Raw genomic sequence first — 23912 nt, 5'->3', positions numbered from 1 at the left:
CTCTCCTTCCCTGGCGCTCTATTCATCTGATTCAGAGATAAAGCCCTTCTTATGTTTCAAAGTAGAATTTGAAGCAATGTAAGCTGCCTCCACCATTTTCTGCCCATCACTGCCTGAGCTGCGGGGTTACGTAATGGACTCGGGTCATTCAGAGGGCAGCCAGCAGCTTGTACAGTTAACCCTATGCTGCCTCGTCTGTCGACGAGATAACTCCTTTTGGCACAGTGACACCTAGTGGCCTTGTCTCGTCCCTGAACGAGTTTGGCTCCCCAGGTGTTAAAGGCCATTATTAAATGTTGGCTACAGACATTAAACATTTCCTAACGTAGGTGTGTGTGATGTGTTATTTTAATTAAAATAAAGAAATAATAATCTAAAAGTAGATTATTCACTGTGAATAAAAGCATCAACCTGCCTCAATGATGCATCAACCGTATGGATCCTTCAATGTGAAATATTCACAGACACATGATCAGATTGCATAAACACCTTGAGTCATTTGGTATTTATATATTGGTATATTTAAATCATTGGTATGTGGGATTTCCACACACCATCAGCTCGAGTGATATCTGCAGACAAGTAATTAACACACGCAAGTGATATCTGCAGATAAGTTATGAACGCACACACGTCTTTAAAGTTTAAATACAGTAGCATAAATTGACTATGAAGTCCAAGCAACAGTTGACAACTAATCGATTTAGTAGATTATAAAAATAATTTGTTTTTGTTTTTCTTTCTGCGTGTGTGTGTGTGTGTGTGTGTGTGTGTGTGTGCATGCGTAGAGCACTCACTGGTCCAGTGCTTTGTAGTAAAGGTCTAAGTCCTTGCTGACCAGCTCAGTGGTTCTCATGGTGATCATCTTGTCTCTGTAGAGTTCATCAGCTTTGTCATATTGCTCTTCTCGCAGCTCCCTCCTGCAGAAAACCCGTACAATATATAACAATAATTATAATTTTCACAATTTCTCAAAAATAGCAGATCTACAAGCTCGCAGCGCGGCACTCGGTGCCGCGCTGTGAGCTTGTATATCTGCTATTTTTCAATGGTTAAAGCATAAAATAATGATACACAATATAGTGTACCCGTTCTAAATGGGTTAAAACTTAGACTCCAGGGGAGGAGACAACGAAAGATGATAATTATTTTTTATTTTAAATGATCTTATACATTGTATGATGATGTGTAAAACTAAGTAAATAGCAAAAGAAATAGCAGACAGCGACGATGTGTTGTGTTCACAGGGTGGATCTGGCCTCTGTCAATAATGTATTTATGAGCAGGAAGATCCCGGTCATGGTGCCATGGCTGGCAAGTTGTGGTACCCATCTGACCACTTAACACTTAAAATGGCAGGCAGTTTAGTGGCCAGATGTGTGGACCGCGAACGCCTCCACACAAGTGGGCCCTGATCCAGTCCAGGTTGAGTGAATCTGAATCTAACCTGAAGCGCAGCATCTCATCTTCAAAGCCCTTCTGGCGACCCAGAGCCATGCTGCGGTTCCTCTTCAGGTCCTCGATTTTGCGGTCCACCTCACGACGCTCCCTGGAAAATAAAATAAAACGGGGGAAACACAAGATAAGAAAAAAAAAAAAAACATCTCAGGGAACATCTCCAGAGAACTGATGAATCGCTACGGTTTAATCAGCCATGATAAAGGCGGTGTTCTCTGAAGATATGAGTCAAAATATTAGCCAGTATACTCATCTGGGTGATAAACAGATGCTTAGATCAGTGGGATTAGTTTAACCCATTTAGGTCTAGAATTATTGAATGCTTTAACCAGTGAAAAATAGCAGATATACAAGCTTGCAGCGCGGCACCGAGTGCCGCGAGCTTGTAGATCTGCTATTTTTTTAAAAGTCGTAAAAAATGTGTGCAAATCTTGGAATATATGTGTTTTCAAAGCGAACGTTTGTAACTCAAATTTTGCTTCTGGGTGGTCCCTGGAACTAAATATTTTGAGATGGGGGTCCGTGGCCAAATAAATATCATTTTGGGGGTCCTTCACATGAAAAGGTTTGAGAACCTCTGACATAGTAGTCTCTCAAGAACAGACTAACTGAGCTCCATTTAAGTGAAAAGGACCTTTTCTTTGACGATGGCTGGCCAGATTGCTGACATAGAAACATAGGTTTTTCAAAAAATCTTAGAAGGATTCAAAAGACACTCATAGAATTGGGTCAAAATTATAATTTTCAAAATTTTTCAAAAATAGCAGATCTACAAGCTCGCAGCGCGGCACTCGGTGCCGCGCTGTGAGCTTGTAGATCTGCTATTTTTCAATAGTTAAAGCATAAAATAATGATACACAATACAGTGTACCCGTTCTAAATGGGTTAAAACTTAGACTCCAGGGGAGGAGACAACTAAAAGATGAGAACCACTGCCATAGATACTAATACCTGGGAAGGGAACTCCACCACATAATACTTCAGTTGACCGGGGCCCCCCAGGGGTCTATTTGGTCCACCCCTGTTTTCCCTTTACACCAAATCTCTTTGATGAAAATAGCAGACCTAAAAGCTCACTTTAAGTCACGCTGTGATGCTTTGTACGTTTGTAGATGTTCTATTTTCACCCAGAAGGTTCAACATAAGAATTCCAGAGTAGGCCAATAGAAAATGATTGACTCTTGAATTCATAATTCAAAATGATTTAACCATGAAACTTGGTTGCAGAATTCAAACATCTTATTTGATCAGTTGTTGCCACCTGGCTCTCATCTCCTCACAAATTCACAACAGTTAATACAACCAGAACAATGTACAATCCCCTTGTAGTGGGAGCGTGTCTCTATTTCTACAAGTCATCTTTTCGACAACCAAACCTAACCCTATCCTCCGTGGGGTGAGTAGCGATACCTGCCGGCGCTCTGTTGTCGAAATGAAATGATGTAAATGCAGCTGAAAAATGAATGTTGCCGGGTCCTAGCCCTTGGCATGCCCTAAAGCCTAAAGAGTTCAAAACTTTTAATTTCTATCTGAGTGCATCAGTTTAGGATTATGGGCCGATAAAAAAAAGTGAACGAAAAAATCACTTTGATATCTGATCTTTCATCATAGAATTACCTCAGAAAGCACTGTGTCAATAAGAAATATCATTTTTGATAAATCAAATAATATCTTTTAACACCCAAAATCCAATCAGTTCGGATTTATTTTTTACACTTGGGCCCTGAGGATTTATTGGAATGCAACAACGCGTTGTCATAAGACTGTAAATATTATAACCAAAACTGTACATTTGTGCTAAAATACATAAATACATTTTCGGTGCCAACGTCATTTTGATGGAGTGTCAGGGCATACACTCCTGAAGTCGCGAACATAAATTATGCTTAAAGGGATATTACACTTTCAAAGTCATTTTATCGTCTAATCAGGCTTTTATGAACACCCTGAACAGTTTTTAATTTGCTTGATTCAATATTTAGATATTTGATGTAAATGTTACCAGGCCCGACACGCCCAGGCCCTCTCCACATACACACCCATTGTAACTTCAAACTCCATTTTAACCGTGATAAATTCATTAAAAACAACCATTATTTTTTCTGGTGACTCAAACTACCCTCCTAATACGTGAGCAGGCCGTGTTTTTTCGATAACTTTTTTCATTTATTTTTAATAATCCATTTTTGTATTAAATATTTTTCATTTTCCCAAATAATTATTAAAAATTAATGAAAAAGTTATCGAAAAAACACGGCCTGCTCACGTATTAGGAGGGTAGTATGAGTCAACAGAAAAAACAACGGGTGTTTTTAATGAATCTATCATGGTTAAAATGGAGTTTGAAGTTACAATGGGTGTGTATGTGGAGAGGGCCTGGGCGTGTCGGGCCTGGTAACATTTACATCAAATATCTAAATATTGAATCAAGCAAATTAAAAACTGTTCAGGGTGTTCATAAAAGCCTGATTAGACGATAAAATGACTTTGAAAGTGTAATATCCCTTTAAGTTTACATAAGTGGTCAAAAAGCATATTGTGTTGAAATGTTATTGTGAAAAATATTCCAACCCCCCCAACACAAAATCCTCATCATCATCATCATCAGTAACTGTGTGTTAATATTAACCAAAAGAATCAGGATATTCATTTGAAGCATACTGGTGCAGCAGGCCTTTATCAGTGGTTCTCAGCCTTTTCAGGCCGCAACCCCCAAAATAATCATATTTTAACTGGGGACCCCCCCCCCAAACCCTGACCAGCACTAAGAACGCTAATATTTGAACATCTTGGCCAATGTTTAATTTGTCATTTTAGAGGTATTAAAAAGTCCTTAAACTGTCACTTTAGAAATGTGCATAAACCCTCTGTACGCTTAAAAATGTTGGTTTGTTTACTGTTGAGTGAGAAAACAATGTTGCACATTAACCCATTTAGGCCTGAACACAATATGACGCAATATTTCATGCTTTAAATATTGAAAAATAGCAGATATACAAGCTCACAGCGCGGCACCGAGTGCCGCGCTGCGAGCTTGTAGATCTGCTATTTTTGAAAAATCGGGAAAATTAGAATTTTGACCCGATTCTATAAGTGTCTTTTGAATCCTTCTAAGGTTTTTTGAAAAACCCTATGTTTCTATGTCAGCAATCTGGCCAGCCATCGTCAAAGAAAAGGTCCTTTTCACTTAAACTGGAGCTCAGTTAGTCTGTTCTTGAGAGACTACTATGTCAGTGGTGCTCAAACCGTTTCATGTGAAGGACCCCCAAAATGATATGTATTTGGCCACGGACCCCCATCTCAAAATATCTAGTTCCAGGTACCACCCAGAAGCAAAATTTGAGTTACAAACGTTCGCTTTGAAAATACATATATTCAAAGATTTGCACACATTTTTACGACTTTTTCAAAAATAGCAGATCTACAAGCTCGCAGCGCGGCACTCGGTGCCGCGCTGTGAGGTTGTATATCTGCTATTTTTCACTGGTTAAGGCATTCAATAATTCTAGGCCTAAATGGGTTAAGTTAATCATCTGGGAGTGGGGACCCCCCCTCCAAAATAACCTGGTTGAGAATCACTGGCCTACATCAACGTAGTGCTCTTACTTCTGCAGTTGCATGACCTGCATGTTGCCCATGGCCTTCTCCAGCTCCTGGCGTTTCACCGTCACCTCCTTCAGCTCTTCTATGCGCTTCCTCAGGGTCAGGTTGTCTTGCAGCCAGCGCTCTTGCACCTGGCCAACACAAACACAGACATGTGGAGTGGAAACCGCATAATGTCCCAAAAAACCGTTACTCAGGGCTGTCACCATTTTGACATTTAACATGATGATTAACATGATGATTGATTGTCACTTAAATATTTGCGATTGACGATTTAATTGTGTTTTTGTCGTTGACAATTACATTTCTGTTTGGCTTTTAGGCTTTGAAGTTGCACATGGCAGATATGACACATAACCTAAATATACAAAGAAATTATTGACATAATTTGACAACTTTAAACTTAAAAAAAGAACATTGATAGTGGAAATAGCCGATCTACAAGCTCACAACGCGTCGCGATGCGTTGTGAGCTTGTAGATGTGCTATTTCCACAATTTTTTTACTTTAAAAAAATATATATGACATTTTTCAACATGGAAAACGATTATGACGATTATGAAAAATAATCGCGATTACGTCAAATAATTGCGAATAGACGATTATGTAATAATTGTGACAACCCTACCGTTACTTGTCTGGATTCAAAGTCAAAAATAGCAAAACAAATAATAAAGTCTAGGGTCTTGATGTTGTACTGTAGATCGATCTGCTATTTTTTATACTTTTGTGTGACACTGTAGTATGGTCAAGTAAGGTGTTCATTTAAAGCTATACTGTGTAAGTTGCTCAACTTGTGTGGTCAGTAGCTCTATAGCAAACCTCGGTCACGTCCGCGTATTTCGGCCGTTTTTCGTTTTTCGGTTCTCACATCTGCCTCCACCTCGCCGAGATCTATCTATGGAGGGGTCCCTGGTTCCTGTGCGTTCAGCTATTCCGGAGATACACTCCTTCACCCATGCTTCACCGTGCACCCGAGTATAGAGAGACACGGGAGACTACAAATATGGCCGCCCTAGCGACCCCACTCCAAGATGCGCTGTGATTGGCCGGCAGTGTATAACCCTCGCTGTGATTGGCCGGTAGTATGATGACGTCATTTTGCCGCGAAATTCTCCCCCCCTCAAGGCTCATAGAAAACATAATAAGAGAAGGCTTTTGAAGCTGAAAATAACGGAGTGGGGGTTCTAAAACTTTAGAGATTTAACAGCTAGGACCATTTTAAGATTTGTTTTATAAAAAAAGTTACATGGTATAACTTTAAGAAAAAACAAGAAAGAAATACATGATAAGTGGTTTCTGCCAGCGACAACATGGAGATGTGGAGTGGATTCTGGATGGATATGAAAACATTACAGCATGTCTCAAAGTTGAGGCCGACCTAAATTCTGTAACAGTGCCAATCTTAAGCGGAGAGTACAGTATTATCTCATGTCGCCCTGAAGCATTGGCGGAAAAAGCAAATTTGAAAGGAATACTTCAACACCAAAATATATTTTTCTAACTACTCTGCCACCACAATGTGGAATGCCCTAACATCATCCATTAAAAATGTAAGAATCGCTAGTTTCAAAAGCGCCTATCAGGAAACATGGAGTTCAATAAATGATATATTATTTATACAGTAAATATTAAATCCACTTGAAATGAGGGTCATATACTGACAGTTTAAAAATGTTCTCCTCTGTAGCTATTCGTATTTATGTTGATGTTTAACATGTCGTGGTACTCAACCTTGTCAGGCCGCGACCCCCCACATAATCATATTTTAACTGGGGACCCCCCTGGCGAACACTAAGGGTCGTTTCACACTCTAATAAGGAACCTAACTAATTTCGGTTCGGGAGGGCTCCCCGACCCGAAATTATTTAGGTTCGGGGGGAGTTCATCCATACTTTCTTAACGGCTAATGCCTTAGTCGCTTGTAAATATTGGAGGTCCATGGCATGACGACGTTTGTGGCCGATAGATGAGCGTTGCAGGGCATATCTGACTGACCCTCGCGCTGCACGCTGAATGACTGGAAGTCCATTGAGTAGCAGCTCCAGCAGGCAGCAGCACCAGTGACGGGGACACGGCACGGGGTCTCTTCCATAGGTCTCTTCTCTCTCTCTCACTGACTCTCACAAACGCTCGAAAACATTTAATCTACAAGCTCACATTATAGACGTGCCGCAGCCGCCTCATTTGCTGCATGCATATCCTCACGCAGTTACAACTCGTAGTGGAAAACCTATCAACACGGTCGGAACATTAGCAAAGTTGTGTCTATGCTTTTCTTTTCTCTTTAAAACGGTCGGCGAGTAGCGAGACATCCACCAAAGCTGTGTGTGTGTGTGTGTGTGTGTGTGTGTGTGTGTGTGTGTCACGCGCGCGCCAGCTGCTGTCTGTATTCGCTATGAAACACTCAATACACGGCGTCCACAATCATTTGGAAGTCGGCGTGTCTCCCTCCCAAACGACCGCTGTTTCCTTGGATTCACAGCCGAGAATATGCACTTGAAGCCGGGCTGAATGAATGAGAAGACACCGCTAAGTACCGAAATTAAGTCGGGAGGTCACAACATTTTGGCAGCACCGTGGAGCCGACTAAAGTCGGTTGACGCCCCCCGAGCCGGGAGGGGAAACCCATATTTGGGTCTGGACACTGCCGAACCGAAATTAGTTAGGCTCCTTATAACGGTGTGAATCGACCCTAAGAGTTGAGGCATTACATTTTGTATAACGCGGTTCTATTATTGTGAAAATAGCAGATCTACATGCTCACAACGCCTCGCAACGCCTGTGAGCATGTAGATCGGCTATTTTCACAATTTCTTCCCCTAGTATTTGACAATTTGGCCAATGTTTAATTCGTCATTTTAGAGGTATTACAAAGTCCTTAAATTGTCTTTAGAAATGTGTAGATACCCTCTATACACTTACATTTTATGTTCGTTTGTTTACTGTCGAGTAAGAAAACAACGTTGCACATTAAGTTAATCATCTGGGGACCCCCCCAAAATAATATGGGGCCCCCCCCAGGGGTTCTCAACCCACAGGGTGAGAACCACTGTATTAATTCCCTGGGTGATGAATTGAATACATAGAAAACAAGTCGCCAGGACCTTTTTGTGTCTTTCTTTTAGCCCATTGGTCTTCAACAGGGGGTCCGGGACCCCTAGGGGGTCCTCAGAGTTACTACAGGGGGTCCTCCAAATCTTTGAGTGATTTTTTTCTTCTTTTTTTATATTAACCATTTGAACCCTAGTGTCCATATTCTGAGAACTTTAGCCAAAAATAGCAGATCTACAAGCTCACAACGCCTCGCAGCGCGAGGCGTTGTGAGCTTGTAGATCGGCTATTTTTGGCAAAGAGCTTTGGTGTAGAGGGGAACAAGAGCAGACTAAGTACAGAGTGAAAGGTAAAGTTTATTAAGTATTGACGGTTCAAGTGGTTAAATATCCGAAAACACAAATTGACATGAATCCAAAATACACTGACGATTGTGCTGTCAAACAATGAAACTATATGGAATCTACGTATGATAAGGTTGTGGGGGTCCCTGCTTCATCTCTCTCTCAACTAAGGGGTCCTTGGCCTGAAAAGGTTGAAGACCCCTGTTTTAGCCTATATGGTTTACTGTACTGGTCTTTCTATGCAGGTCCATTTGTGTGGACGCCAACGCTAAAGGCACCGGGACAGAGAAAACAACGAGGCACCTTCTGAGTGTCGATGTCCTGACGCAGGTTTCCCATGTCCTTGGTGATCCGTTCTTTCTGCTTCTCGGCCTCGTGGAGATTCTTGTCCGTGTTCTGAAGCTCCACCTCCTTTTGCTGTCGAGGGCAACACACGGTGACTTGAAATAATGTTTAATCCCAATCTTTAAAAGTAGTGATGTGATCGAATATTCGGCCACCGAATATCTTCGGCCCGAAAAGCGTTAAAAACGCATTTTCGTTTCCCGGTTGAATAGTTTTTAACGCTGAAAAAATATCCCTGAATAGAGGGTGTGCGAATGCATATGGAAAAATCGAGTGGCAATCGAGTGGCAAAGTGAGTGGAAAAGTGAGTTTAATGTCGTTTAACATCGTTTAATGCAATCAGATAGGACTTTTCTGAAAGTAGTTTTTTGACAATCAGTAGGCGTTCCCGCATAACTTCCGGGAATGATGATGATGTCACATACATACCCTCTATAGTGTGAAGAACATGGGTCTAGTATAATCTCTCAAAACAGAAAAAAGAAAAAACGCAGAGGGAACTGTTTTATAATAAGGTAGCTTTACAACAAAGGTACAGCAATGACAGCAATGGTACAAAAATTGGTAATATACATATATCATATTCAGCTATTCGGCCAAGTGTTTCCTATATTTGGTATTTGTTTCGGCCAAGAATTTTCCTTTCGGTACATCCCTATTTAAAAGACATACATTCAAATGATTTTGGCTGTGCTAGTTTGTGTGTTCAGGGCAGGCAGAAGTCCATACTGGAGGGGTTCAGCGTGTGCATCTTACCTCTTTGTACGCCTCCTTGCCTTCATCAATGTACTTGGCAATGTCTCTTTCCAGACCTGTGATCGTCTTCAGTTTGTCTTTGATGGCGTTGATCTGTCCAGCACACAGAGAGAATGAATACAGACAGAATGTAGAACAACAGCAAGTGACCAACTAATTAGGTGGTGACCTAATCACCTAATTAGTTAATTAAAGCATCTAAATCAGTTTAACCACTTAAATCTACTGTATATACATAGGCTGTTTGAATATAGTCTACTCTAGACCAATCTTTTAGAACAATTTGTCATAACATTTGTCGACATTTTTGGATATTCTTGAAACGTTTTAAACAACACAAATCTTATATGTGAGTCGCATGTGAAACAATATTTTATGACGGAGGTCCGCGGCCAAATACATTTGGGGGTCCTTGACATGGGAAGGTTGGCAGAACCACTGAAACAGAAGGACAGGGAGCCAAACTAGGGGTGTTATAGGTGCAGGGTTCCCACACATTTTTACCAATTCATTTCCAAAACTTTTACAGAATATTTAACCCAATTTCAATAACAATAATTCAGCTCAATAACAGGTCGCTTACTCCTATGCGCAATGCCCAAAGACAGGTAGTGTAGTGTTTTCAGGCCGTGATGTTTAACTGGGGACCCGGCACCCTGACGAGCACTAAGAGTTGAGGAATTTTGTATAACACGGTTCTATTGTGAAAATAGCAGATCTACATGCTCACAACGCCTCGCAACGCGAGGCGTTGTGAGCATGTAGATCTGCTATTTTCACAATTTCTGTCTCTAATATTTGACAATTTGGCCCATGTTTAATTTGTCATTTTAGAGGTATTAACAAAATCAATAACCAAAGACAATGCATAGCTATTTTTTCCAGGACCTTCCAGGACCCTTGATACATTCCAAAACTTTTCCAGTACTGGAAAAATATTTTTCTAATTTCAAAATATTTCCAGGAATTTCATGACGTGGGAACCCTGTAGGTGCCTACCTTCTCCTGTCCTTCCTCGTGCTTCTGTCTCCGTCGCTCCACCAGCTCCTGTTTCTCCTGCTGGAGCTTCTCCAGGGCGGTAGACATGGGCGCCAGCTGCTCCTTGGCCTCCTAGATGGAGCGGTGGAGGTACAGCCATGAGAACAAGGAAGGTTTGGGAACCAGTTAGAGCAGGGGTGGGCAACTTTGATGATGGCGAGGGCCGCTATATTTCCACCTTCACTCCAGAGGGCCACATTGCATATTGCTACGTCCTACTTTGTCATTCTAGTATCTCATACAAAAGAAGGGCAGCTAGAAGAAAAAAATAGCAGATCTACAAGCTCAAAACGCATCGCGCTGCGATGCGTTTTGAGCTTGTAGATCGGCTATTTTTCTTCTTTTTGAATTGGAATCCTGAATTATATTTTGTTATTTTTTTATTAGAATCCTGAAATCAAACATTTAGATTTAATTTCAAACTCATTCAGTTATATACTCATGTTAACTTTATGCACCTAAATACAAATACATTGGACATAAAAAAAAAAAAAGAATTAAAGCAGGTCATGTTTGGAATTGTGACAGCTGAAATCAATAATATATCAGTATTCTGGTATTAACCTGAGGGCCGCATTAAGTGGAGGTGGGGGCCGCATGTGGCTCCCGGGCCGCCAGTTGCCCATGTATGAGTTAGAGAATGCGACCAACACCTTCAAAGCAGAGTAAACGTGTTTCCTTCCTGATACCAACGACGCGACGCGCTGTGAGCTCGTAGATCTGCTATTTTTTGGGCAAATATCGCTGGGGATATTTTGATTACCGCGATAATATCGTAAATCGCGATTTCTTTCGGTCACAATAATCATAGTCTCGCGTAGCCAGACAACGATTTCCACAATCTCCGAATGCTATAGTCAGGAACTACACCTCCTGAACGGCGAGTAATGGAAGCTGGCATTTCCGTTCATGAAAGTATATTTTAAAATGTCATTTCTGCTAAGCAGCAAGCTAAACATGCTTAGATGCTTTTTATTTCTATTAGGATAATGTGCGCGATGTGAAACCGAAGTGAGGAGGCTTCACTTCCGCTTTAACTTCTTCCGTTACCCCAGACTGTATGACGGGAGCATTTGCAAATCGCAGGAGTCAACAGTCTGGTCACGCGAGACTACAATTATCGTGATATGAAATGTTCATATCGTCCCATCTCTAAAAAGGTCCAAGCCTGGTGGTTTTACCCTGATCTCCCTGGTCAATCCCTGGATCTCGGTGGTGATCTCCACGCTCTGGTCCTGCAGCTGCTGCTGTTTCTGCAGGTCGGTGCTGAGCTGCAGCTTCTCGGCGCGCGTCTCGTTCACACAGCTCTTCAGCGTCTGGATCTGGTCCTGCTGGTCCTGGATCAGCTTACGCTTCAGCTCGATCTTACTGGAAGCTGGGATGCAAGGGTAGGAATGTTACTGAAATTCTAATTTTGTTGTTGTGTTGTGCTAGCTTACTGTAAATGCAAGGAGATGCGGAGATGATTGTTGACATCAGGCTGTTTCTGAGGAAATCGGCGCAAGCGCTGACTCATTGTGACATCACATCATAAAAGGCTCTGACATCACGTACGCCACATGAGTCAACAAAAAATGCCATGGTTACGTATTGAATGTCATCAGTATGACGTGTTCTGATGTTCATATATGGGCATAAATGGACACAGGCAAAGATATGGTCAAAAAAAACGGCTCTTATGACAACAGCTATAATGGGGTTTGCATTAAAGGGTAGGGCATTCACAGAGATCTCCATATATGGGCATAAAATGGATGCCCGTATGCGGAGCTGATGTCTGAGTTTTCTGGAACCGGTACTGTGTCTGCAGAGATCTGCATATATGGGCATAAGTGGACAAAGGCAAACAGATGGTCAAAACGGGTCCTATGACAACAGGTATAATGGGGTTTGCATTAAAAGGGTGGGGCATTCATTCCCCATTTCAAATTCGGCACACGCGTTCCCCGCCGCAACAGGTAGTGTAGTGCCCGGCCACGACCCGACCAGATACGCGATTTTCTGGAACCGGCACGAAAGGTTGGGATTCTGATGTCTGACATCAGGGTTTTCCGGAACCTGCACTGTGTCTGCATAGATGTCCATATATGGGCATAAAATGGATGCAGAGACAGATACAGATATCGCCTTATATGGGCAAAAATGGACACAGGCAAACAGATGGTCAAAGACCTCCATGTATGGGCATAAAATGGACGCAGACAGACAGATACAGATATCTCCAATAAATGGGCATAAATGGACACAGGCAAACAGATGGTCAAAACGGTACTATGACAACAGGTATGATGGGGTTTGCATTAAAGGGGAACCGGCACTGTGTCTGCAACACAGTCGGAGGCACAGACAGATACAGAGATCTCCATAATGGGCATAAAGGGACACAGACAAACAGATAGAGATCTCCATATATGGGCATCAAATGGATGCAGACAGACAGATACAGATATCTCCATATATGAGCATAAATGGACACAGGCAAACAGATGGTCAATATGGGTCCTACAGAGATCTCCATATATGGGCATAAAATGGACCCAGACAGACAGATAACTCCATATATGGGCATAAATTTGAGTCCCGATCACGACCAACTTTGCTGCGTGTCAGTCCCCATCTCTCTCCCCCATTCCCTGTCAGTCTACTGTCCTATCAATAAAGGCATAAAAAGCCCCCAAAACATATCTTTAAAAAGAAAAAGAAATAAAACTGTGGATGTGAGAGAGACAAAGAGTGAGGATGAGAAAGAGAGAGAGAGAGACTTTTATGTATTTTATCGTCTCTGTTGGGTGGAAACCTTATGTCTGAAACTGTTTCTGTTTACGTTTAGAGCTTGTGGATCTGCTATACTTTTGATACTTGTGTGTGAAACAAACTGTAGAATGATCAAGTAGGGCATTCGGCGGGCGAATCCTAGAGTTCGCACGCTTCGCGTGCTCACATGCACAACTGCTCCAAGCCATGTTGCCCACAAAAAGCACTGTTTCTTCATGTATTTTGAGTGTGTGTGTGTGTGCAGCTGACCCCTCTCTCTCTCTCTCTCTCTCTCTCTCTCTCTCTCTCTCTCTCTCTCTCTCTCTCTCTCTCTCTCTCTCTCTCTCTCTCTCTCTCTCTCTCTCTCTCTCTCTCTCTCTCTCTCTCTCTCTCTCTGCAGCTGACCCCCCCCTTCCCTCTTGTAACCTGAGTCTCTCTCTCTCTCTCTCTCTCTCTTGCTCTCTAGCGAATGAGCGGACGGCATAGGGTTGTGGGCGGTATTCCTTACGTTCTGACGACTACCTATACGACTACCTATGAGTTGAAGTCGATGTAAAGGGGGCGTGAATGGGCTTGGAAGTGGGATGCGGCAATAGGAGGAATGTAATAATAGATTCCACAGTAAATTCTCACGGAAACAGGTGGATAGTGTTTCTATTTGTTGATGACATGTATTACTGTGCCCATTTTGTATGCTATGTTGATGAATTGAATACACACTGTAGTACCACAATGGAAACGAGTCCGATTCGCTTACCGGTAATGTATTTTGTATTTCTGTATCTCTTTAAAAAATATATAATATATAAAATAATGCTTGGCTAGATAGGAAGTCATAAGAACGAGTTGTCAGTGCCCCTGGTGGATGAATTTGTTAATGCTCTATACCAGGGGTTCTCAAACCTTTTTAGGCCGTGATGCCCAAAATAAACATATTTGAACTGGGGACCCCCACCCTGACAAGCACTTGGAATTGTAGGTATTACATTTAATGTGACTCGGTTCCGCAGATAAATATTGTGAAAATAGCAGATCTACATGCTCGCAACGCGAGGCGTTGTGAGCATGTAGATCGGCTATTTTCACAATGTTCGCCTCTTGCTTACTTAATATTTGACAGTTTGGCCAGTCCTGTCGAATATTCGACTATTCGAATACTTTGAGGTTGAATCATTCGAATACTAAAAATCACTATTCGTGAATGCCCTAACACACACACACACACACACACACACACACACACACACACACACACACACACACACACACACACACACACACACACACACACACACACCTTCCTTCACACAGACAGACAGACATACAGTACAGACAGACGTCTGCCAAGATACACATAGACAGACACCCCCCCCGTCCCCCCGTCCCTCAAACCCACAGTGATAAGCATGTAGGCGTGTTTGTGTTGGATGTGTCAGCTCTCTCCAGGAGCCCAGCAGCAGTAACCGGGGGGAATGTGTGTGCGCTGGGAGCAGATAAAAGAGGCCTCCTCCGCACGCACGCGTACGCGCACACGCACACACACACACACACACACACACACACACACAAAACTTACATACACTCAGTGGTGGACAAAGTGCTCACATTTCTTACTTAAGTATTAGTACTGCAATATAGAAATACTTTGTTAAAAGTACAAGTCTGGAATACAAAATGTACTTGAGTAAAAGCACAAAAGTATTGGCTTCAAAATGTACCTAAATTACCAAAAGTAAAAGCACTCAGTACGCAGAATGTCCCATTTCAAGTTATCAAATGTACGAACATCTTTTGAAAATAGCAGATCTACAAGCTCACAATGCGTCACATCGCGACACATTGTGAGCTTGTTCTTTATAAAACCCCAGAAACCAGTAAGACTCCCTACATCGGGAGATAAGCAACCGTCAGGTCGCATACACACATTTTAGAAGGCATTGGTAGCCAATGAGGAGGGAAGATGGGAAATGGGACAGATCCATGTTGATGACATGACTTTAGAGATACTGTGTACCGCTTTGCGGATTTTAGAGCAAAATCTGTAGGAGCAGTGTTCAAAAATGTGTTTTGCCAAATCCGCCTGATGGTGGCGCTAGATGGGACAGATGCATGTTGCTGACATGACTGTAGAGATACTGTGTACCGCTTTGCCTGATTTTAGGGCAAAATCTGTAGAAGCAGTGACCAAAAATGTGTTCGCCCTGATGGTGGCGCTATCTCGGACAGATCCATGTTGATGACTGAGTGTAGACATACTGTGTACCGATTTGCGTGTTTTTAGGGCAACATTTGTAGGAGCAGTGTCCAAAAATGTGTTTTGCAAGAATCGGCCGAGAATGGTGGCGCTAGAAGAGGGCCATGTGAGTAATGGGGGGTGGATGGTAGTGGTATGGCAGCCAAGGAGTGTGTGTGTGTACATTTTGGCATGGATCGGGGCAACGGTGGCGAAGATATGAGAAGGGCAAAAGTGTGACGGGTGACTGACTGACAGACAGACTGACAGCCGGTGGAGGTTACCTAGGGTTGCCAACCGTCCCGTAAAATACGGGATCGTCCCGTTTTTGGAAACTAAAAGACGTGTCCCGTATTGAACTGATACGGGACTCTCTGTCCCGTATTTTAAGGTTGGGGGATAAATATGAATGAGAAGATGATTTAATTGAGAAATTACAGTGATTCTGCCTGTCAGTGAGCTTCCACCTTCACTCTGTTCTCCTCTGAGACGACAAGTGCTGCATCCCATTGCTGTGTGAGGCGCTGCACTGTTTGTAGGCAGCTCATTGGCTCATTAACACAGTGTTGCTAAGACACAGTCTCCACCCCCTACACCAATTCCATGGGCTGTAGGTTCAGTCCACAAGTTGCCTGCGAGCGAGCATAAGACAGTGCTCGGCTCAGAACATTGTTTAATGTCTTAAAAAAAAAAAGCGTGTGACAGAAGACTGTGTACAAACAGATTAGACATGAATCCATGATAGGTGATAGCCTAAACAACAAGGTGAAAAAGCAGGCAAGCAAGCAGAAAATAAGCCATGGGATGGTATTCCTGGGAGCACTACAGTATTCTTGTCTGCCAACTAAAGCGACCCCAGACTGGCTGGTATGTGAAATAACATAAGCATGCGTTGATTTTGATTTTAAAACCTAATGGTTATTACTGTATGATATGATTATTAAACTAGTGTTGGGTAACCAGAGAATGGGCACATGATAACCAGGTAGACCTAGGCTATATGTTTTGGAAAATTGAGAGAAATAAAATATAGGACTACACTACATGATTTTAAGGTAATAGGTTAGGTGGCCCAAAGACATCCGAATTAATATTGTGAAAGGACAAATATGATTTAATATAGGAAAATACCCGTTTTAGCCAACTTTATAACCGAAAATACCCGATAGGAGGTGTCCCGTATTTAAAGCTCTGGGAGTTGGCAACCCTAACATTGTTCTGAGATACTCATCACTACTTTACTAGACAGTCATCAGAGGGTGGAAATAGCAGATCTACAGATCGACTATTTCCACTATCAATGTTCTTTTTTTTAAGTATTAAGTAAGTCATTTCTTTATATATTTAGTTCATGTGTCATATCTGCCATGTGCAACTTCAAAGCCTACAAGCCAAACAGAAATGTAATCGTTTATTATTATATATATATATTAGGGCTGTCAGTCGATTCAAAATTTTAATCCCATTAATCGCATGATTGTCCATAGTTAATCGCACGTTTAATCGCAATTAATCGCATATTTTGTATTTGTTCTAAATCTACCTTAACCCATTTAGACCGGGAACGCAAAATGCGTTTTTACCTTTCAGGTCGGGAACGCAGAATGCTGTTTTACCTTTCAGACCGGGAACGCAAAATGCGTTTCCTGCGTTTCCTGTAGTTTTTACCCTTTTCTGGTCTCGTGGCCAATGAAATGCATCAGGAGGCGATGACGTATGCTTCCCTATGACTACCGCAAAGCATTCTGTTTTTTTTTTTTCTGTTTGGGAGGGGGCTGCACTGGGAGAATCCCAGTGAAGCTTCTCATAGCGGCGAAATGGAAGACGCGTTGAGCGAAGGCAAACCGGACCCGCTGGAATTGGCATTGTTATTGTTACGTGATATGTTTGAAAACGACGACGATGATGAAGAAGTGTTTCATGGATTTCATGAGGACTGGATTACTTTTCACGGACGCACTTTGAGACGGCTAGTTTCAGAGACCAACACGTTAGCCGAACAGCTAGTCAACCCCAAACTCCAGAACAACAGATTTGCAGCTATAGAGGTAATAACACTTATAAAATGATTATGATGATATGGTTCATTCATTCACATACACAGGCGCGCACACACACACACGCACGCACATATAATAATAATGACAAATGTCGCTCGCCAGATTTACCGTTATATGGAGCTAACAACTAGAATTGAAATATTGAAAATGAAAGTTTTGGTGCTTGTTGTTTCTTGTCAAAGTGGTGGTCTATGGTGTAAGGTCTCAAATATTTGCTAATTATGTTTCTATGAGCTACATAGGCTGAGAAATATATTATTTATTAGACGTTTTATAAGATTTATTACAATTTTTGAGTTTGCAGATTTCTTTTAAAAAAATTATAAAGGTCTGGACCATGACAAATAATTTCCCATGAAAGCCAAAGGTGTAAGCTATCAAACAGTTTTGAAATTTTGTTTCTAGCTGCTACAGAGGCTGAGAAATAAATGTTTTAGTAGACGTTGACACCTCTGTGAAGTTTTCCATAAAATCTCAGGTTTTAGGGGTATTTTTCCAATCGGCCATAGGTTTTTAAGGCTTTTTTCCAGGCGGACTTAAGTCTAAATGGGTTAAACAGATATTAATACTCATATCAACATGGGAGTAGACAAATAGCCTACTTGCTTTATGCAAATACAGCATATTTATTATTATTTGGAATAATAACAAATACTGTCCATAATAGGCCAAACAAACATATAACAACTTGAGAAAATATCTGCTTCCATTAGTACAGATTAATAGTGAAAGGACCACCGCTCATCAAGGTGCTGCATGCCTGAAGGTCTATGACCAAAAGCTTGCACTTTATTAACTGAAAATAAAGAACATGATTTTGCACACTTTTGAACATCTTTTTTTTTTTTTGAGTAACCCTTAAATCTTTCATTAGGACAGATTTAAAATAAACTTGGCATTCAATCACTAAACCTCAGCATCCCTATTCTAAGGGGATATTCACCAAACGTAGCAGATTTAAAAGCTCATTACAAGATGCTACAAGAGCTTTTGGTGAAGAGAGTTGGTTTATAAATATAACTCAAGTACAGTGCAACTCAGGGGTCTTTTACAAAGCAAGCATGAGGCATTAGAGGGTCTGAATTGGTTTAACTGAAGTAATATTGATACATTCTAAATATTATCAAAGTATTCTGAGGCACCCTGGACTGGTGTTATTGGGCACCCTAGTTCACTATGAGAAACCCAGCTGTTATGATGTAGAGTGTACTAGAGACACTGATGGCTTGTTGGAGATGTGTGGCACACAAGCCATAGTCAGCCAGACTTGCCGGATTTCAGCCGGATTTGGGCCATAACAGGGCCCAAACCTGTTTGCCACTGAGGCAGCCAACTGGTGACACTGCCAACCACCCCCCCAACCAACTGCTAACCACTGTATGTGGGTTCTCTGGCCGTTGTTGCAAGCATTTGGTGGTCACTGTTAGCATGTTGGTGCGGGGGTCTGGGGAGGCAGAGCACTGTATAATAAAGGACGTCGTAGGCTACTATGTGCTCGTGTACAAGTTGGAGCGCTCCTGTTCTTGGGAGCGTGTGTGTGTCTGGGGCTCGCGCTGTCTGCAGATGTGCCGTTTCAACGCTTAGGTATTTGACGCGCGCGACACCGTGAGCGGTGATATTGTGGTTGTCTGCTGCAAAAATCTCCGCCGTTTTGTCTGTCTCATACATAGAGTTATGGGGTCTCATACTATGACTAGCCCTGCTGCTAGCCGCATCACACACTGACTGACTGTTGTCAGCGCATTCGCTTCCTCACGCACCGAGGCTCAAACATCAGCTGCGTTAATCGCACGTTAAAAAAAATATCGGCATTAAAAGGATTGTGAGTTAACTAGTTAATAGCGCGCTAAATTCGACAGGTATAATATATATATATATATATATATATTAGAGATGTTACCGATCAATCGGCAATGGATCGGATCGGGCCGATCAAAGCATGATCGGCGATAATCGGTGGTTTAGATCAAAAGGTAAAGTCACCGATCCGATCCGATCGGTGCATCCGATCAACCAGCCGTTCAGTATGCCCACTTGAGGCCATTTTGGGGTATTGATTTCCACAGTGCTGAAGGAATAATTAGTTACTGCTATGATAATAAATACATAGTAATGCTGGTAAATAACTATAAGGCAAATATATAAATGAATTCATGAGTGAATTAATTAATTAAAGTTAAAACATTAACATTTAGAAAATATAAATAATATATAAATAATAACTTGATCGGATCGGTGATTGATCGGTATCGGGTGATCAAACTTTTGTGATCGGTGCTCGGTGATCGGTTCCAAAAAACCTGATCGGACCATCCCTAATATATATATATATATATATATATATATATATATATATATATATATATATATATATATATATTATATATATATATATATATATATATATGATATACAATATGGATTTACAGTCAACTAACAATATAGGGTTTAAGTGGTTATCCAACAGTCAAGTCTAGCCTAGTCGCTGTGTCCACCATACTTAAACAAATAAGAATCTAGAATGACTTGCTGGAACTCCAACAACCAAGCCAGAGGCATTTAGATAACCAGTCTAAACCTAATTTATACTTTGTCCCACGGCTGTGTTGCATCGACCACAATGGGGCGATGAAATACCAGTTGAGCGATACGCTGACAAGCATAAATTAATAGGCCTAGAATTCTTGAATGCTTTAACCAGTGAAAAATAGCAGATATACAAGCTCACAGCGCGGCACCGAGTGCCGCGCTACGAGCTTGTAGATCGTGAAAATGTGTGCAAATCTTTGACTTGTATGTATTTTTAAAGCGAACATTTGTAACTCAAAATTTTCTGGGTGTTCCCTGGAACTAAATATTTTGTGATGGGGGTCCGTGGCCAAATACATATCATTTTGGGGGTCCTTCACATGAAAAAGTAGACAAAGTAGTCTCTCAAGAACAGACTAACTGAGCTCCAGTTAAGTGAAAAGGACCTTTTCTTTGACGATGGCTACCCAGATTGCTGACATTTAAAAAAAAAACCTTAGAAGGATTCAAAAGACACAATATAGAATCGGGTCAGAATTGAAATGTTCACGATTTTTCAAAAATAGCAGATCTACAAGCTCGCAGCGCGGCACTCGGTGCCGCGCTGTGAGCTTGTATATCTGCTATTTTTCAATAGTTAAACGCATAAAATAATGATACACAATATAGTGTACCCGTTCTGAATGGGTTTTAATCCCAAAACTGAGCCAGTGCAGTGTGCAGTGCGTACTTGTGTCCAGTCTGTGCTGGGTCTCTTGTTTCTCCTGGCTGACTTGTTGGATGGTTCTGCTCAGATCCACGCCCTGCAGCTTGGCCGCCTGCTGAGCGATCTTTCTCTCCACCTCCTTCAGGTCCGTCTGGAGGAAGAACAAGCAGAATAGAGCAACAATGCAGACAGATGAGAGAGAGAGAGAGAGAGAGGTGAGACAGGGCGACCGGACCAGGAGTGGAGTGGTTCCCAAACTACAGTATTTAGCTCCAGACCCAAAAGAGTTTGCCAAACTAGATAGATACCTTTATTATCCCAAGGGGGAAATTCAGTTGTCCAGTAGAAGCACAGCAGTATACAGTTATTTACAAAGTTACAGAGACGTAAGAAAAGATAGATAAGAGGGGAAAAAAACAAAAACAAAACAAAGACAAGAGCAGTACAGTACCAATAAAGAGAAGGTGCATCAATAGAGGGGGCGAATAATATATAAGTATATATACATAAAGTGTCTTGCAAAAGAGACCATAGCGGTCAATATAAGTATATATACATTAAGTGTCTTGCAAAAGAGACCATAGCAGATCCACAAGCGTACAACAGCTTGTGGATCTGCTTTTCTTTTTTTTCTTTTGAAATAATCATAAAAAAATCAAACCTAGTTTGAAGTGAGCGGGGGTGGGCGTGTGTGCAGCAATTTATTTCAGGGTCACGCGTGTGTGTGTGTAATGCAACAGCGCCACTTGGTCACCAGCGGTATGGGGCTTTTAAAGCCGTGACATCATTTTGTAGTCAGACCTCCAAACAGATTTATTGTCAATATCTGTCCCTCGCTATTTCAACAGATCCGAGACAAGAATAACGACTAAAGTATAATTCTACCACTTTCCTTTCAACAACAAAGAGAAGAAAAATTTGTAAATAGTAAAAATAGTAAAAAGATTCGGGGGCCAAAAGTTCTGCTCTGCCTACAAAATGATGTCAGACTTAACAGCCCCATGGTCACTGCGAGCTACATACAGCCCGGGACCAAAAAAATCACACCCGTGTGAACTGAGCGGTGGTTTACCCACCAACCCCCCCCCCTCCCCCCTTCCCCTCGGGCCGCAAAAGTCTAGAGTTCAGGCCGTTTTTTTTTTTTTTTTTTTTGAAGAAAAAAAAAGTTTTTTGAAAAAAAAGGTTTTGGAAAAAAAAGTTTTGAAAAAAAAAAGTTTTTGAAAAAAAAAAAGTTTTTGAAAAAAAAAAAAGATTTGAAAAAAAAAGGTTTTGAAAAAAATCGGGCGTGCTCAAACAACAGTAATAACTGCGTATCACCTCCCCCCCGCCCCCCCCCCAGGCTAGTCTCAACAGCACCCTCTTACCCACCAACCCCTCCCCCCTTCCCCCCTGTGTGTGTGTGTGTGTGTGCGTGTGTGTGTGTGCCTGGCCTGGCCTGAAAACAGCGCCCCTCCCTTAACATGTGTGGTCATAAAAGGTACTACACCACAGGCTTGAGGCTACATACAGACCCACCCACCCACATACATACATACAAACATACATACCTACACACACGGCCACGCTATGGAGACGGTGTGACCACCGCTCAACAAACCCCACATGGCTTCCCAGAGGCTGCATGCTAACATAAAAGCGTGAGTAGCTCAATCAAAAGTTTCCGAAACCTCCCACGCTGTTCTTTGGGGGAACAAAGTCCAATCTTTGTAAGTTATGTTAGTAAAAAGCAGGTAATAACTTGAGCAGACGGACACCACTCTCCATCCAGCGTGCTGAGCGTAGCCTTTAGCAGCAGCAGCAGCATCGAGCGACTGTTTAAGTCTCAAATACCTGGAACGCGCCCGAGTCGCGTTAGATTTTAACCACTTTAACCATTATTGTATGCTTTAACTTTAGAAAAATAGCAGATATACAAGCTCACAGCGCGGCACCGAGTGCCGCGCTGCGAGCTTGTAGATCTGCCATTTTTGATAACTGTGTGCAAGTCTTTGAATAATTATCTTTGACCCGATCTTTGACCCGACTTCTAAATCCTTCCTCGAAATCAGTGGTTCTCAAACTTTCTCATGTCAAGGACCTCCAAATTTACAGGTATTTAGCCACGGACCCCCCATCTCAAAATATGTTGTTCCAGGGACCCCCCAGAAGCAAATATTTGAGTTACAAATCTTCGCTTTTAAATAGATATATTCAAAGACTTGCAAAGAGAAATCATGATTTTTCAAAAATAGCAGATCTAATAGCAGATCTACAAGCTCGCAGCGCGGCACTCGGAGCCGCGCTGTAGAGCTTGTATATCTGCTATTTTTCATTAGTTAAAGCAGTCAATAATCCTAGGCCTAAATGGGTTAATTGAGGTCACCTGATACGTTGATGACACCTGTACTCCAAACATGGGGACGCTACGTTAACCGATTTAGTGCCATTCCCGAGAATACTCGTGAAAAGTACTCAAGTACCCAGAGTGCCGATCCCGAGTATACTCGCGAAAAATAATATATTACTGTAACGGCGGTTATCCAACCTGGTACAATGGCGGAAGGTCCCGAGCCGAAATCCGTCGCTGATTTCTCATCATCACGGCTCCACGAGCACAAAATAGTAATCCCATAACATTGAGGCAGACGGGGGATCTCATCTTTAATGTCCATTATCTCAAAACAAGAATTTCAAAGGGGAAGATGGCAATAGATGCTCGCTAATAAAACACATGTTGAAAAGCACCGAGCCGATCCGCCATGACACCACGTAAACAATGATCGATTCCGGCGCAGGACGCGATGACGTCAGACCGGAAGTATTAACGCTATGGACTTCTGGCCTTCAAAATAAGATAGTGGCCGTTAATGGAGCCAGTGACAGGCACTCAGTCAGGACATTATAATCCGTTAATGTCTCGGGCTCAGAATGAGTTAATCTCAAGGATGTGGGACATGCGTTACCATGTATCTGTCCATGAGGGAGATGTCCTGCAGACAGGAGGTGGCCATTGAGGTCACCTGATACGTTGACGACACCTGTACTCCCAAACA

At 42.0% G+C, this 23912-nt stretch overlaps 1 protein-coding gene across 1 annotated transcript in view; it reads right to left on the bottom strand.

Annotated features, from left to right (window-relative positions):
• The window catches only part of rad50 (RAD50 homolog, double strand break repair protein), an 80919-nt gene that overhangs the window by 20177 nt on the left and 36830 nt on the right, over nucleotides 1–23912 (bottom strand). The window contains exons 17-24 of the mRNA XM_080748394.1: nucleotides 20905–21031; nucleotides 11780–11973; nucleotides 10560–10670; nucleotides 9561–9653; nucleotides 8763–8876; nucleotides 5065–5192; nucleotides 1448–1549; nucleotides 798–920 (exon numbers count right to left, since the gene is read on the bottom strand). Coding sequence (XP_080604520.1) covers nucleotides 798–920; nucleotides 1448–1549; nucleotides 5065–5192; nucleotides 8763–8876; nucleotides 9561–9653; nucleotides 10560–10670; nucleotides 11780–11973; nucleotides 20905–21031 — 992 coding nt within the window. The remainder of the gene's footprint in view (nucleotides 1–797; nucleotides 921–1447; nucleotides 1550–5064; nucleotides 5193–8762; nucleotides 8877–9560; nucleotides 9654–10559; nucleotides 10671–11779; nucleotides 11974–20904; nucleotides 21032–23912) is intronic.

This window comes from Nannobrachium achirus (assembly GCF_963921795.1).
Source record: "Nannobrachium achirus genome assembly, chromosome: 19".
In the NCBI taxonomy this organism is placed as follows: Eukaryota; Metazoa; Chordata; class Actinopteri; order Myctophiformes; family Myctophidae; genus Nannobrachium; species Nannobrachium achirus.
The sequence above is the reverse complement of the archived record's forward strand: the minus strand, read 5'-3'. Positions and strand labels throughout refer to the sequence as shown.